The following is a 17,045-nucleotide window of genomic DNA, read 5'->3' as shown; positions in this document are numbered from 1 at the left end:
CCGTAAAAGGAAAGGGGCAACGCTTTCTCCTCGTCTTTTTCTCGCTTTCGCTTGCGCATCAGTTGAGGAAGCCGGAGGACTGAGTTATTTATTAATATGGATTCATTCATTTATTTATCTATCGATTTTGCTTTAATTAGTGACCCCCGGTAGAGAAAGAGGAGAGAGAGAAACAGCGAGGGGAGGAGAGGGAGGAGCGAAAGTACGACGGGGGTGCCTGCGTAGCCTTACTTTATTATTTCATTAATTCTCTCTTTTACCAAATAACGGTTTTTATAGTGTCGCTTTGCGTGCGTGTTTTCTTCAGCAGATCAGCCAGCTATTAACCAAATCTTTAGGAGAACCAAAAAGCAGCAACTCCACTCTTACACGGACAGTTGCTTTCTGCCTTTTCCTTACCGAGGATTCGCCGGTGGACTGCGTTTGTTTAGGACTTTTAATGAGAGCGCAGGAGGGAAAATCCATCTTTCCCCAACCCAAACCAAAGCAAACCCGGCCGAGGGGTGAAGACTGGGTCCGAGAACCACTGAGAGTCTAATTGTGCCTGTGTTGCATCCTGTAGAGAGTATCTGAGTGACGAGCACCGACTGCACCGGATTCACATGGGTGCAATGATAGCAGATATCACCAAATGGCCAGTCACCCTCAGCTTGTATTAGCCTGTATGGATAACCACTGGTAGCTTTATTTGTTCTCCCAAAGCCAAACAGTCTTTGCTGCGCGCCCAGCACATCGCTGCGTGTTCGTGTGTGTGCCGGACTAGATCAGTTCAAGAAGACTCAAGTCAGAGGAACAGAGTATCCATCTGGTTACCACAGCTGTACAAAATCCAGAAGTAGAGAAATGTGAATCCAGAGAGACACAGAATCGATTCACAGAAGAAGAAAAAAGCCAAATCCTTAATCTCCTTTTTTCAAGCCGTCCCAGCATCCTTACAAACGGCTGTCCACAAACCTGGAGATCATACGAAGAAAAGCCAAAGAACGACGACAGGACCACGAATAGGAGAAGAAAAAAAAAGTGAGACTAAAATAAAAACAACGACCCCCAGGTCGACAGAGGACCATGTTTGTCCCCCTGCCGGTCCCCTTCGTCTTTCAGAGAACAGCGTCCGACTTCAGCGCCTGGAGACTCAAGTCCTCGCTGGCTCCGCGGTCCAGTCCCGGTAAGACACCTCTCCCCGGTCCCATTCCCACTACTGTGTACCTATACGCAAAGAATCACAGTTGTTCATAGTTTATATAATATTTTTTTTTATTTTTAACCTGCTAAATCTAGATTTTTAAAAAGTCTTTACGCATCATTTTATGTTTCCAGTTTCACCTCAGGTTTCTCAAACACCCAAAATAAACTTAAATAAAATACACGCGTGTAAACCGATGATGCAACATACAACCCACAAACTTCATTTTCCATATGTGAAAGATGCAAAATGCACTCCATAACCACTGTAGACGTAAAATGAAATTCTTTAAGAAACAAAAATATCATTTATTTATTTAAAAGTAGAAAAAGCAGATCAGACTCTCAGTATTAAATATTTCAAGACATTTGGGATTTCTTTGAAATTACACAAGCAAGTGATTTTTGTCAAGGAATATTTGAGGACTAAATATCATAAAAAATGTGTATTTTTATTATTTGTCATTATATCCTCACGAAAAGAGGGAAAACGACCAGTTTAACTCGCAATACTTACTTGCATGTAAATCCAAAAATGTAAAAACACACCCCAAATTGGATGCATGAATATAGGGGCCATTAGCATCCATCACAGTCTCTCTGAGGCGCCACACTCTCTCCTTATCTTTTCCTCTTTCATCCATGGCAATCCATCCATCTCAGCCTCCATCCCATCTGTCTCCTCTCTGCTCCTCTCCTTCGGTCTAACTTGGCTAGGTTTGTGGGGAATATTCATGGTCATCTATCGATCAGATTGTATTGATCCCTGACAGGAGGCCACATTGGGAAAACAGGAGTACAGTTAAGTTGGCTGAGGGAGAAACTTTGCCAACACAGGTGATGATGTGAGAGGGGAAATGGTGGCGTTTTCAAGAGACTGAAATTGAAATCCATATATTAAAAAATCAGAATAATTTAATTAAGGACTGATTTTCTTTTAATATTCTTTTAATCTTCGGGATTAATCGGTGGGATTGTCAGTCAATACTTGGTTTTTATGATGACCTTGTGATGCTTTAATGCTCTGCTTTAATAAATCATGATCACTATAATATTGCAGTGTGATCAATATTGACAATGCACTTCTCTGGATTAGCTTTCTTTGTTTGAATATAAAAATCTGTGATGTGCTGTGCTTTATAAATCTAAATGTAAAATTACAGTGTTAACAAATCAGCTGAATGTCTTAATTTTGTCGTTACATTTGGTTTTTAGATAGGTTGTTCAAAGTTCTCCCTTTCCTGCCACCTCCTGGGTAAAACTTTGTGACGTGTTGGTCACAGAAACACGAGTGTGTGCACTGAGGTGTGTGTTTGAGCAGGATTCCTGGAGGGTGACAGTGCCAGTGGCTCCTCTGTCCCACCTCCCATCCATCCAGCCGGAAATTTAAAAAGACAGATGGGGTTAGGTGTGTATGCTGAGCCGTGCCGAGCCGTGCAGGGATAATTCAGGCTATCACCTTAAGTAGGTGTCAGGAGGAGAAAAACGGTTGTGGTTTTTAATGAAACCTCAACTGCTTCTGGCGGCTTTGACAGGCGACATATAACCACCGAGCTTCTGTTTCGGGGGAGGGGTCTTTTTTTTTTCCTTTTTTTTTAAGTTGATCCTTTAAGAAATTAAAGTAAAAGACCTGATGGGGGAATAGGGAGGAGAAGTGCACACTGGGAGCGAGGGGCCAAATGAATGATTGAATGAATAACAGAATGAGTGGGTGCATAAATGAATAATAAATAGATGCGAGGGTTAAAGTATCAGTGAATTAACAGGTGAAAGAGTCATTGAATTGAATGAATAAAAGCAATAAAAGAATGAATTAGTGAGAGTGGGAAAAGGAGTTTAATGCTTTGGAGAGAAATAAGCCAGAATGGAAGATTCTGTGTTAGCAACGACACTGTGGTGTCAAAGGGATAATTAAATGGCCGTGACTGAATGTGGATTATTAAATGAGGAAGTAAATTAGGAGTGAATAGGTGAAAAACAGAATAACGAGGGTAGGAGTGAGGCAGCAGTTCCTCAGCAGCTCAGTCTGCATGGTGTATTTTCCACATGGGAGAAAATGAAAGGGTCAGAGTTCTTGTACTGGCTGCTTTTTTTTATTTAAACATGTTGGTGCGATAAGCAGCCGATACACACGAGGGAAGTAAAGTAGGTAGGAGAGCAAAGGGCGGCACTCATCCCTCCTTTCCCCTGTTATTTCTCCGCTTTTCTCCATCTTTCATCTTTAATCTCTGGAGAGAAAGAAACTCTGAATCCTCTGTTCCTCATTGTCTTTCTCATTTCTGTGAAGTGTTGACTTGACACAAAAGCCTTTTCTGTAAAATGCAAACTCTCCCGTCTTCCTCTCGCTCCCTTTTTCCCCTCTCCCCGTCTATCCCTCTCTTCCTGTGTCTTGTTCCCTATGGACGGGGGGGAGTTGTTGAATTGGATTTGCCCAGTGTGGTTTGCCTGGGCCCCATAAGCCACTTTAGCTAAGTCTGTTACCCACAGTTCTCTGCCTTTCTCTCGCTCTCCCCTTCTTTCTGTGATCTGACCAAGGCGTGCATCTGTACCACTCCGTGCACCTGTAAATGTGTGAGCATGCACACACCTGTGTGTGTTTGCGTTAGTGGGAGCAAAGACGGGAGTGTCGAAAGTCTAAGACGAGGTGAGTGAGGTTCAGTGGAGAAGGAGCGAGAGAGTGGTCCTAAACAGCAGACGCTTGCAGACAGTGGCTCTACAGTGGATCTAAACCAAGGGCTTATGGGTTTTTTGTCAGCTCGACTCTTAAACGCTACAGTGTTGAGACCGCTGGCCTCAGCTGAGCGGGGCCACAGACACATCACTGCAGTCGCACACCTTTAAATTGGTCACTGGATTAAATTTGTCATCTGAGCTTGATAATGTTTTCTTTATATTTGTAATGTTGTACTTTATTAAATACATTTTTAAGTGCAGTAAATGGTTCCAGCCTTGGAGAAACCGATGGGTTGGGCTACTTTCATGATTGCTATCTATTAAAGAAATCTGGCTTGAGTTTTAGTGCCTTTAAGTCCCTGGAATCTCCCGCTATCAATTCAGATATTGTTTGGAAATGCATCACCCTGAAATCTGACTCTATCCCAGCCTATTCACACTGCGGCTGTATGAATGCAAACATTATTACAGTGAGTGGATCCTATAACTCGTGAAGTATACAGAAAACCGCTGGCTTTACAGCTCGTGTGCTTTTAGTAATGAAACCCTTTTATTACATTAAGCCTTTTCTGCCTTTTAGAAACTCCTATCATATTGTTGACCCGTAGAATTACTTCGCATTCACAGAGTTATTTCGCCAGGAATGCTGTGTTGTGTATTTTCATTCTTCCTGAGTTGTTTTCAGGATCCAGTGTTGTGAATTAATTAAAAATAGATAACATAGTATAGATGTGAGCTCTGAATGCGATTGTTGTAGTAGCTCAGATTTCTCGCTGCTTGTGTTAGTTTGGGGAACTTGTGCATGGGGCAGTAATGAGGATGAACTCTGACATCTCATCAGTGTGGTCATAAACCACATCACATCTTTGAGTTCTTTACTTTCCAGCCATTAATACACCCAGAGAAGCATTCAGATCATCCACAGTTGAAGAGTGGAGACTAGTGTTTCTTGGCTCTTTTTCAGCTTCACATCTTTGCCGCAAAGACTTAAAACCTTCTTTTTTGTGCAGCCCGGTCTCTGCAGCGGTGTGTGTGTGTGTGTTTTCAGAGGGCAGTGAGGGCGGAAAGGGACCTGTAGCTGCCTCTGCTCTGTCCCTCCTCTCCACCACAACAAAGGAAATCTAAATGCTCTTTTATTTTATGTACACTGCTGTAAAATCCTCCAGGGCCACTGTGGCCCATATAAAACTGAGAGCTGTCAAATTCACGGAGAGGAGGCACATGTCTGGATTGAGAGGGATGGTTTATTTATGTTGGCTACTGTGAGAGGCCTCTTATTCCAGGTGTAGTTATTCAGCACAGTGTTCTTTTTAGTCTCTAGTTCAGCGTGTTCAGACGCGCTTTTCTATTTAGATTACCCCGCAACACATACGTAAAGTCATGATGATTCACGATCAAACAAAAAAAGCTGTCTAAAAATATTTGTGCAAGTGGCATTAAAAATACAACAAACACACACACACACACACACACACACACAGACACAGGGTGCTGCGTGCTGTTTGATAACTACCTCCTCTCACACCCAGGATCTTCACCTCGTGGAGCCCAGGAGGGGGTTGTGAAGTCTGGGCCACATCAAATTGAGGCCCCTGTGTTCAGATTAATTGGCTTTCTGTGTTTGTGGAGCACACGTTTGTGCGATTATGGATAACAAAGCTTGTGTGTTTGTGGGAGGAAGATGTGATTTTTGCTCAGGTAGATGCAACGTTCAAACGTGTGTTTTTTTTTAAATTTGTGAATGAACTCTAAGTGAAGCTGGTTACAACGTATATCTGTATATATTTGAGTTTATTCAATGAGGAGGAAATGCATGCCAGCTGGAATTTATATAATTTGAACACGTGGGTGGGTGTGTGTGTGTGTGTGTGTGTGCATAAAGCTACCAGATCTGTGTGTGAGCAGGCAGACAGGTAGACGATTCAATAATTGCACGTTGAGGTCAGTTATGGATCTTTCCGGCATGTCTGGTTTATCTGAAAACCACAAGAAGCTCATAGCTGCCCATTGTGTGAGTGGTTTTAACCTTCCACCGCTATTGATTAGCCAGCATTGACTGCTCTCTCGCCACCCCATTTGTCAGTGGAGACTGTTGATGTGTGTGCATGAGAATTTGTGGTTGCGGGTGGATCTGTGTGTATTGACACGAACAGCTGCCACAGATGTGTGGGAATGCGAGGAAGCGGCGTCTGCATGTGTGTGTCCGCGTGCGTATGGATCAGATTTTAAAAGGGGCAGCGTTGTTGGCGAGTCCCGGTGCTAACGTGATTGCGAATGACAAAGCGTCCAGGCGGGTTTGTTAGCTCCATAATGGGGAATCAATAGACACAACACAGATGTCAATACAACATGCTTTATTGCGTTAAGCTGCCTCACCCCCACACTGAGCTCTGTACGTACACACACACACACACACACACACAAACTGCATGTGACGATTTATCCGCTTCATTCAAATGCATCCAAATATTAAAGTAAGTACGTGACATGCATATCAAAGAGGTTGTCAGTGACACATATTTTTTGTTTGGCTGTTTATGAGTCGTTTTATTTGCACCACTGCTCAAAAGCCTGAGGTCGTTTCAAAATGTTTGAGCTATAAAAAAAAAACCCACATTGGTTGTTGAAAGTATAGCATTAAATTAATAATTCATTAATGTCTGGTTAGACGCAGAGACGCCCAATTTCAGAAATCATCATCCCTGTTTAAATTTTACATTTACATCAGGTTAGCGGTCTTAAATGCCTTCTGCAAAGTGAAGATGTCATACAACAGTTTGTGTTACTCCCTTCACAGAACAGTTCATACTGGCTCCAGCCAGAGAGAAAAGAAGTAGGAGGACCCAGTGTAAGTGGACACCAAGAAAAGACATCAGAGTCTGGAGTTTGAGAAACAGACACCTCACTTGTCCTAAACAGGCAGCTTCATTAAAGGGTATCTGCAGCAGGTAGACTAATCCTGTCAGTGAATACAGTTTTTATTTTAATATATAATAATAATAATAATAATAATAATAATAATAATAATAATAATAATAATAATAATAATAATAATAATAATAATGGATTGGATTTATATAGCGCTTTTCAAGGCACCCAAATTTGGGGCGACCGTGGCTCAGGGGGTTGGGAAGCGTATCTGTAACCGGAAGGTCGCCGGTTCGATCCCCGGGCTCTCTGTCCTGGTCGTTGTGTCCTTGGGCAAGACACTTTACCCTACTGGTGTTGGCCAGAGGGGCCGATGGCGCGATATGGCAGCCTCACTTCTGTCAGTCTGCCCCAGGGCAGCTGTGGCTACAACCGTAGCTTGCCTCCACCAGTGTGTGAGAGTGAATGAATAGTGGCATTGTAAAGCGCTTTGGGTGCCTTGAAAAGCGCTATATAAATCCAATCCATTATTATTATATATTAAAATAAATCCATCATAGATTATCAGTTCAGTTTCAGTTGATTTTTTTTGTATAAAAAAAATTACAATTAAAAATTTGAGGGGAATTTTTGGACTACAACTGGACCCGTGGAAGCAATCAGCTAGTCAAATATGTTGATTCTTTAATGAGTATAGCATTTAATTCCTTTCTTTTACAAACAACAACATTTATGACCACATAGTCTTTCATTAACATAGGGCCGTGTTATATATCAATTAGCACATTTTGTCAGGTTAATTGCTTTACTTGAACCGCCTGCACACTGTGACACTGTTGTTGTTTCTCAGTGTTTGTTCCACAGACAGACGTTTTCATACATACTCGAAACTCTTAAAGTGTAAGCCCAGCCTGTTTAGTGTTCTCTTTGCATTTTCACTGATGTTAAAAAATCAAAAATGAACAAATTAACATACCTTAATTTTTACATGTCAGCCAAGCAACAAACAACCATGGACCTACCAAAACTGCAGTCTCTCTAATGGCCGCTGGAGGCTGGATCCAAAAAGGAGTCCAGTTTAAAATGCCAAAACTTTAAAGCAGAAATAAGAATGTTTACAGCTTGCTTAATGATACGATTTTGGTTTTATATCAGATGTGACATTAAATCAGCTAATTTGTGTCTTTTTGGATGCAATTACCTGGTAAAAACTGTGTTTAACCATTTGCCTGGCCCATGTTTGTTTAGTGAAATTCGAGCATTTTCTTTTTAGCATTAGCTCAAAACACCACGCTCATTCCTTTTGCAACAACGGTCACTTCTTGCACCAGAAAACAAAACAGTGATGACCATAAAGTCAGAGTATCAGAGCTGGGCTTACTCAATCGGTGACATCACAGTGGCTACATCTGTCTTTTACATACAAGTACTGGTGCCAGCGCGCGTTTCCTATCACACGCCTCATCGTTAAAAATAAATGTAAATTTACCAGAAACATAAAACATTGTCATCTATAGCAGATGTAATAAATGTCCTGTGCATTACCTTCACACATGCACAAACCTTTGCATGCAGCATTGAACACACAGACACCTATACAGAGACCTTTTGTCTTATAGATGAAAAAAGCCATTTCATACCATGGACACTTCCTGCTGTGCAGATATGAAATAAAAACGTTGCCACAACAAAATATGGGCGCCTGAACTCTGCTTCCCCTCTGCTGCCGTCTGTATGTCAGTCCATCCAACCAGCTAAAAACTCTTATAGTTACCGTGGAAACATTCATAGGCCATTAGACACACATATAGGAGGAGAAGAATCTAGGTAAACACTGTCCTCCTCCACACATAAACACACGTGCATCCTGCATTGGACAGTCATCTTAGTCTTGCGCTCTTGATGGCTGCCCTTAATGGCCCAAAGACCATTAAGGGCTAAATTGGCTGTACTCAGGCTATATTTGACTGCCCTCTGTGCCCCGCTCTCTTTGGGTATGTAATCGGCAATCATATGTAAGTGTGTGTTGGTTTGTGTTTGCAACCATGTCTGTCCACGAAAGCACGAGTACCCTGTGTACTTCTTGAGTACTTGTGTCTGTAAAATTGGTGTTTCCCTGATGGCTTGTTGCAGAGTACGTGCGTGTGTGTTTATTTCGGCCAGTGTCCATTTTACACCCCCGTCTAAATAATGAATCGTGGGCGCAGCAGGGGACCTTTTTTGGTTTAACACCAATGCCCACCCTTAATCGAATGCACTCAGCGTGTGCTGCCCCTTTGTCCGACAAGGTGTCTGTCGATAGGCTTTCTCCTCAGTGCACATAAATGCCATAAAGAACCCCGTGCCTATTCATTCATCTCATAGCTCACATTCCATCTCTCCACACTCCTCTCCACCTCTCCCTTCACTCCCTCCATCACTCTAATTCCCTGCCCTTGCCCAGCGTGCAACCTGGTCTGTTTGGTCAGAAGAAGGAAAGGCAGGAAGAAAAGGGAACACGAGGGCAGGAGTCAGAAATAAAGGCATGAATGCTGTTCAAGGTACTGAGAGGCTGGTTTCAGGTCAGGACTGCTGCTTGCCTTCTAATTAAGCAGAATAATGAGGTTTTACGCTGTACACCAATTAGGGGTCTGTGTGTGCATGTGGCAGTGTTAAGTGATACATGAAGGTTTCTCTTTGGGATTCTTGGTTCATTTTAGCACCTCTTGCTGTTTGAAAGCACTCCTTTTCTGTAAACTCGACGTGTGCAGTGAATGGCTGATTTATCATTTACCTGGTCAACTACTTGCATCCATGGAGGCAAGAGGATCTGTCAAAGCTGTGAAACCAAGTATAAGAATGGAGAAGAAAGCTAACCTAAGGTCCTCTGAACGGTGCATGAAAATGATATGAAGCAGAGAGAGTTATAACTTTTGCTGAATTTCAACCCTTGTCTCTAAACAGGCTTTTACATGAATACATACACAGTTAGAAGTGGCAGGCTCCATTTTTCCTAAACCACAATATGCTGAAAAATACAAAACTTCAACAAAAACACATGTGAGGCAAACAGAGACGAAATGCACATAACAAAACGGGTTTATTAGCTTGAGATTCATGCACAATTATCTTTCTAGTTGTCACGCATTTCATTGGTCCATTAAACAAAAATTGTCCAAATATTTTCTGGATTGAAATGTTTTGTTGATGAATGAGGTCAGAGTACAATGGAGCTCACATAAAACAGTAATTGCAAAACTCCAAACACGAAACAAAAAGGGGTGTCGCACTGATAACCTTGATGTTTTGTTATTCATTGTTAATGTATTTCTAACGGTGCTTATATGTTATTGTAAATAATTGAATGTTTTGTGCCTGTTTTATAGTTTATAATTCCTTTCTCATCACCTCTGAGCACCTCTATTTTAAGTTTGTGGAAAATTACAGTTTTTGGCTGATAGGATTAATATTAATTCAAATTATAAGTGATTATATCGTTATCATGAAAGTCTGAAATCTTGACAGTTGAAAAAAACATGAAAGCAGGTAGTTCACAGTAGAAGAGGACCATGCTAAGTGCTGCTCCTGTTGGCTAAGAACATAGAGCTGATGTTCCAAAACGGTGAAAAACTAGAACTTTGATTTCTGCTGTGACATTGAGATTGTGGTGTCACATTTTGGCATATAAGTAAGGATCCGTGCAGCAGGTGGTGTACAGGTGTAAGGGCATAGTCTTGGAGCTCCTTAATTCCAATGGAGCATCATTTAAATGCTGCAGATTGTATCATTGTCAAAAGCTTATATCATCTCAGACTGGATCCATGACCATGAGTACTCGAATGGCCTCCAGATTCACCAAGTCAGTCCAACAGTGCACGTTTAAAATGTGGTCCAAAGAAGAAGTGCATGGTGAAGACGCTGCCTACAATTCTGCAGCAACATGATGCAATTATGGCAGAATGAGCCAAAGTAACGAGGAATGTTTTCCAGAACCTTGTTGAATCAATTCCACGAAAATTCAAGCCTGTTTTAAATGCAAAAGTCGGTCCAAACAGTACAAGCAATCTCAGACTACTCGACTTTTAACCTGCTTCAAAAAGTTCAAAGTCATGTGTACGTTTAATAAAACCAAAGGATGAGTCTAGACATCGCCACTTAAAGCAGGTACATTTGTTCAGGACACCACAGTATGTAATCTGTATGTAATCTGTGTCCAAAGGTTTGTGTCTTCTGGCTTCCATTAAATAAATCTGATGGTCAGTAATTTCAGCTCCCAGGAAGCAACCTAACTCGTAAATGACATAAATTATTTTTGAGGCAGACAGCCGTAATCTGACAATTCAATTGCTAAATTCAGGACTTAACCAGCAGTCATTTACCATTAGTCAAAAAGTTTCATGCACTGCAATTATGTGTTTTTTAAGTTTTTTAGATGGTGTGTGTGTGTGTGTGTGTGTGTGTGTGTGTGTGTGTGTGTGTGCGCGCGCGCGCGCATTAGTGGGTATGTAGAAGGTCTACTGTAGTTTGGTGCATGTCTGTGATCGCCAGCAGGTGTGTGTGTGTGTGTGTGTATTCTAGCTAATGTCCATCACTGCCTGCTGCCGATGTGTGTAATACAGAAGTGCTGGTCTTTTGTGCCAACCTCAAGGCAGTGATCTTGTTCCCCTGCTTGCTTGAATAGAGAGAACAGGGCTTAGGAAAGGCTCCTGTCCTCCTTCACAGGTTTCTGACATAATGAAGCCAGTGTGTGATCTCACACAAAACCTTCCCTTGGAAGTGTGAGGAAGCTCGTCTCGCTGCTTTTGCCTATAGAGATTAAAATGACAAGCAGGATAAGCAGGGAGCGTGTGTGTGTGTGTGTGCCTGTCTCTACTTAAGTACATCTTCCTCTCTGAGTGTTTGCATGTTTACGCGCCACTGTAATGTAATCTCGCCGTTTGCAGTGCCGCAGGGACGTTTAATGCTGCCCAACATAGTTTTGATCGAGTAAACCACACACGGAGAGCCAAAACTCTTCCTTTGTCTGGGCCCTTTGCATGTCTGTGAGTGTGTGTGAGTGTGTGTTTCTAAGGAATATGAATGCTTTCAGCCAACAATGCATTTTTCCAGCAGCTGATACATTTAGCTAATAAACTCGAATGACAAAAGTCAGGTTTGTTACATTGGATTCCACCTCTTTTGTCTCCTCGCTCCACCCGTCCATCCCCTTGGCTGGTGGTCACTGCAGTTTTGGGGAACAGGGCAGATTTAAATCCCCCCCCCCCCCCCCAATTTAATTTAGCTGACAGGAGTTATGGAAATGAACTTGTGGGACAGAGAAAGGGGTGTGTGATGAGAGGAATGGATGGATGGGAAGGAGGGGTAGGGGTCCCCTTATTTACCTCAGGAACACCACGTCCTTCCTGTCCTCCCTGTCCCCAACCCCTCCTTCTCTTGAGCCTGTCTTATTGAGGGACCAGCAGTGACTGTGAAGGGTTTTTAGTGAAAAACGTAATATCATGTAGGAGGAGATGGTTGGGGGGGGGGGGGGTCTGTATGTATGCACAGAGACAGAAGTAAAGTGACAACAATAGAGGATGGAGAGTGAAAGGAATGGTGGGGGGCTGGGGGGTGGACAGGCACTGGGTCCGGCCCTTTTTAATAAATCTGAGTGCTCTGGTTAGTGCTTCAATCTCCTGTACTCAACTAACCCCCTGCACACATTACACACAAACACACATGCTCTACCAAATACATAGATGCACTTACTCTCTATGACTCATTTTCACCCACATATGCGTTCGCCAGACTACAAGCTCAAGGGCTTTTAGAAGGTGTTTTTTCCAGACTGTACAGCTGATGCTGCTCCTAATTGTACTGTCCACCAGATGTGGGCACAAAAGTATGAAACACCAACTATTTTTTACATTTAGTGTTTTAATATGAACTTTTCTTTCTTTCTTTTTTTTCGTCTGCTGAATTTTTGTCTTGTTCAGGAGATGTGCATTTTCAACAAGCATAAAAACAGGCTAAGAGATATGCTAGTTAGTGAGCCCACAATCACCTGGATGTGCTGTAAATAGTGCATCTAATGCATGCAATGACTCCAGTGTGGGTGCTTTTTGAGCACCTGGTGAATTAAAGCAAAGAAACAACACACTAACACACTACAAAATATCTGCAGGCTATGTACCTTGCATTTCTGGGTCCATTTTGTTGTTTGAAGGTGTAATTTTCCTATTCGTCATAGATAACTGGCCCAGTACAGATGGCAAGATGTCACGTTAAGACAGCTACAGTGGAGTGTAATTGCAGAAAATCTTTCGCCTGTCTAAAGCATCAACAGTAAACATCAGGTTTTGGTCTCAGCCACTCAGATGGAAAGAGCAAGAACCTCTTTACAGAGGTTCCACTTTGTGCCAATGTTTAAGATTCACACCGAACAAAATCTCTGCATAGATTCTTAATAATACGTAGTCAGAGACGTGGAGAATTTTTTACATTCCGTGTCCGTGCTGTTGCCATTGATATCACTTTTGCTGTTAGTGTATACAGTTCAAATCCAACAAGTTCAGGGCCGTCCTTTGTGCGCTGTCAAAAGCCTCGATGGAAAAATGCATGAAAGTAATCACAAAGCTAAAAAGCAGTCAGTTAAAGCAAAGTGGAAACATTAAGACACTTTATTATCAGATAAAATATGGAACTCACAGTGGGCTGACATTTAACCGGGTGAGAATATAAAAGCGTTATATGTTATTTTGAATCAAGTGCACCTAAAGTGTCTCCGTGCCACAACACTATTGTATTTGCTCAGGTGGTGTATAGGTTAACCTATGTTTTGAAGTATCAATCTGTGACTATAAATGAAAACATAACAGGTACAAGTAAAGAGTTTCAGCCATAAAGAAGCTATATCTGACTTAAATTTGGCCAGTTTCTCCTTCAAGGTCTTCTTATTGTTCAGCTCTGGACTGCTTTCTGGTCTTATCCTGTTTTTAGGAAGTTTGTTTCTGACCACTTGAATGTCTGATAAAGACAACATTATTAGCCTTTTGTCAATTTCTTTTTTTTTTATTTAACAAAGCATTTCTAAACATATTGGATTACTTTAAAAAGCATAAATTATCTATATTGCACACAAAGCACAAAGCTTGTAATATCAGGTTAAAACTGAGGTTTATCTTCTAATTTACACAGAGTATAAAAACTCCAGCCAGGGTTGGGCAGTTCCAAGTGGTGAGAGATGTTAATAAAGACCCTAGAAAAACCGCTAAGACACCTGTGAGTGACTTAGCCAAGTCGGGAATTTAAATCCCAAAAAGACAATCACTAGAACCCTGCCAAGAATGGAGAGCAGACTAAACCATGCCAAGTACAGCCTGGAGGATGATTATGCATGCTGGAAGCGTCTCTGTGCTCACATGAGGCAAAACCAGAGCTCTTTGGTCATATAGATGCTGCCTATGTTTGGATATAAAAGGGAGAGATGTGCAAACCAAAGAAACATGGTGGTGGGAGTATTATGCTGTGGGGTTTCAGTGTATCTGGAACTGGGAATCTCGTTAAGGTTGGAGGGAATTGTGAAGAAAGAAGGATATGTGAAGGTTTTGAAAGAAAATGTGGATATGGGTCATCACGAAACACGTCATTCCTGGTGAAGAGCTACCTCCAGAAGACCAGAGCGAACATTATTGACTGGCCTGCACAAAGCCCTGACTTCTGTGCGGTGATCTCAAGGCCAAGGTCCACGTAGGGACACAAATGCAGAATAGATGATTAGCATCAGAGCGTGGTGGTGGGGTAATTTTGACTCTGGGAGTTTTTGTTTTTTGTGAAGTAATTTTGTAAAATAAAGTAATTTAAACATCCAAACTAATTATCATCCCTCATGACGAGAGCTCATGACGAGGTCTTCAGCAATGACCTAGAGAATGAGCAGCAGCTTTCAGCGAAGGAGACTGCAGTGTCATAGCCTGAAGGTGAAGGCACTGGGTCAGGAGCATGCTCATTGTTTTTTTTTTTTTACACAGGGTTGTTCACAGTGGATTTGTCCTTCAGGGTCAGACTGTCAGTCCCGGGTTTTGCTGTAATGCACGGAGGCATCTAAGTGAAAACATCTGGTAAAAATCACCTGCATGTATGTCATCATACCTCAGTGTGCCAGTCCAGAGCAGACTGAACAAGAACCAACACAATGTTTGCTCACCACCCGTTATTGCTCCAAAAATGTATTCAAATTAGAGGATTTCTATTTTGATGTACTAGAAGAGATCTAGCATATGATGCAAACACACAAGTGGAAGCTAACAGAGCTCTCCTGGCAAAGCTTAAAGTGGTCCAGAGCTGCATGAGAAGATGACCGTGAAGGAGAGATTGGCCAAATTTAAATCAGGTAAGGTTTGCAAGAACTTCGTGATCATGCTGCTTCCTTACGTTTGACTCGTTTAACAGATACTGATTCAAAAAGAGCTGCAGACATTATGCTCATATCTAAAGCGCCCAAAACACCAGTGAAAGAAGAATCTAAGCTATGTGAGACACTGTATTTCTAATATAAGTGTCTCTAGAAAAATGTAGAGTTTTGTTGAGGAAATGGAATTATCAGATTTGATGCCTGTTGCTTGAAGTCTGGGCTTCATATTCAAAACTGTACTCACTAGCTGATTTTTGCTCTACGTGATTTAAGAAGCCTTTGTTAGGCTGTGAAGTTGCACCGTACTGTATCCCCCTCTCAGATGCACAGAGGCCAGACATACTCACGGGCAATTTTGAACACATAATCGTCTTCACACTCTGTGACTCCAATCTCTTCCGCGTACAGTACACACACATTTACTACATCAGATAAAAGAGGGGAAAAAACTCTTCTTTTTTTCTCTTCACGCTTTTTTCTCCTCCTCCCAGCTTACCTCCTTATCACCGCCCCCTCCTCTCTTCTTCTTTATCCTCTTTTATTATCCTCTGCTTTTTTTCTTTAGCAGAGGAGTGCTCAGTCCAGAAATGAAATTAATCTGTTGTACTACACCCCTCCCTCCTCCTCCTCCTCTTCTTCTTCCTCCCTGCTTTTCCTCCTCCTCTTCTCGCATCTCAATCTCATTCTCTCTTTGCTCTGTGGGGAGGATTGGACTCGTCACTTTAACCTCTTCATATTGGATATGAATCTGTTAGCCTGCCTGCCCCTCTCTATAACACTCCCCACCTCAATCCACAGAGTTCACAGACACACACAGAAGCTGTGTCACACTTATTTACGCACTTGCATGCACACACACACTGTGGTGAACATAAGCATGCACAGACACTGTACTCACACACACTTCATTCCACACAGGTATCTAAACAAATCTCTCAGCAAATCCCAACCCTCGTGCGCACAGACCATAAACACACACACACACACACACATACACATGTTGACATCTCTGACAAACCGTCCTTCAGCGGGTTTCTCCCGGTGCTTCAATCAAAGCCATTGATATGAATCTGGGCTGTTTTCTCCATGCTGGCAGCAGCAGTAATATAGCAGCTGTACTTTTTAGCAGCTACACATCTTTCATCAGCCCCCGCCCTGCCTTTTATTCCAGCCACTTCTATGTAGAAATGGCAGATATTGCTGGGTTTTAGCTTTGGCCTTGGCTAAACCATCCAGCCTTATTAGTGAGGATATCGGATGAATGAGAGAGGCTTCATACTTCATATGAAAAAGGAAGGCAGGGAAACGTGGGGAGGGGACGGCGGTAGAAACAGGGGGGGATGAGGGAGAGAAATGTGGGGAGTGAGCGAGGTTCTCCTTAATGGTTCCCCCTAGGGGTTTTAGTGGCTACACGAGCCGCGGCAGCCACATACAGTCGTAGCAGTGAAATGGGACAGATGAAGATCCTCTCCCTCCTCCTCCTCCTCTCTAAAGAGTGGTATGAATATGGTAAATCCGCTGTCCGCTTGGCGGCATGATTCTCTCCCAGAAAATGGCCCTGTGTCTGCGTCCCTGGGGGGTATAAGCTAAGGAGATTCTGCATTTAGGCCCAGCACTCACTCCCTTTCTGCTCTCTGGGGGTTTGAAAAGGCCCGGCCAGCCCCAATCCTCCTATCTATCTCACAACCACAGCAGCAGCAGTGATAGCACACCACACGGCAGTTCGGCTTAAACATGGTGGCTGGAGCTGCACAGCCATCGCTATCTGGATGCACGGCTTTTACACTCACACGCATGCAGAGCCTCTATCCATGTCTGTGTCTCACTGACGGAGTGAGGTCCATTTAGCTAGTGTTTGCCCGAGGCAGTGAGGGATCACCGGCGACCATCGTCATGTTCTGTTACACACATGCATTCACACACATTCGCACACGCACATACACAAGGTTGT

At 42.6% G+C, this 17,045-nt stretch overlaps 1 protein-coding gene across 1 annotated transcript in view; it reads left to right on the top strand.

Moving 5' to 3' along the window:
* Positions 1-6: 6 nt before the first annotated feature.
* The window catches only part of pou2f2a (POU class 2 homeobox 2a), a 65,480-nt gene continuing 48,441 nt past the window's right edge, over positions 7-17,045 (top strand). The window contains exon 1 of the mRNA XM_080863461.1: positions 7-1,165. Coding sequence (XP_080719587.1) covers positions 1,066-1,165 — 100 coding nt within the window. The 5' untranslated portion in view covers positions 7-1,065. The remainder of the gene's footprint in view (positions 1,166-17,045) is intronic.

This window comes from Rhamphochromis sp. 'chilingali', assembly GCF_963969265.1.
Source record: "Rhamphochromis sp. 'chilingali' genome assembly, chromosome: 17".
Classification (NCBI taxonomy): domain Eukaryota; kingdom Metazoa; phylum Chordata; class Actinopteri; order Cichliformes; family Cichlidae; genus Rhamphochromis; species Rhamphochromis sp. 'chilingali'.
The sequence above is the reverse complement of the archived record's forward strand: the minus strand, read 5'-3'. Positions and strand labels throughout refer to the sequence as shown.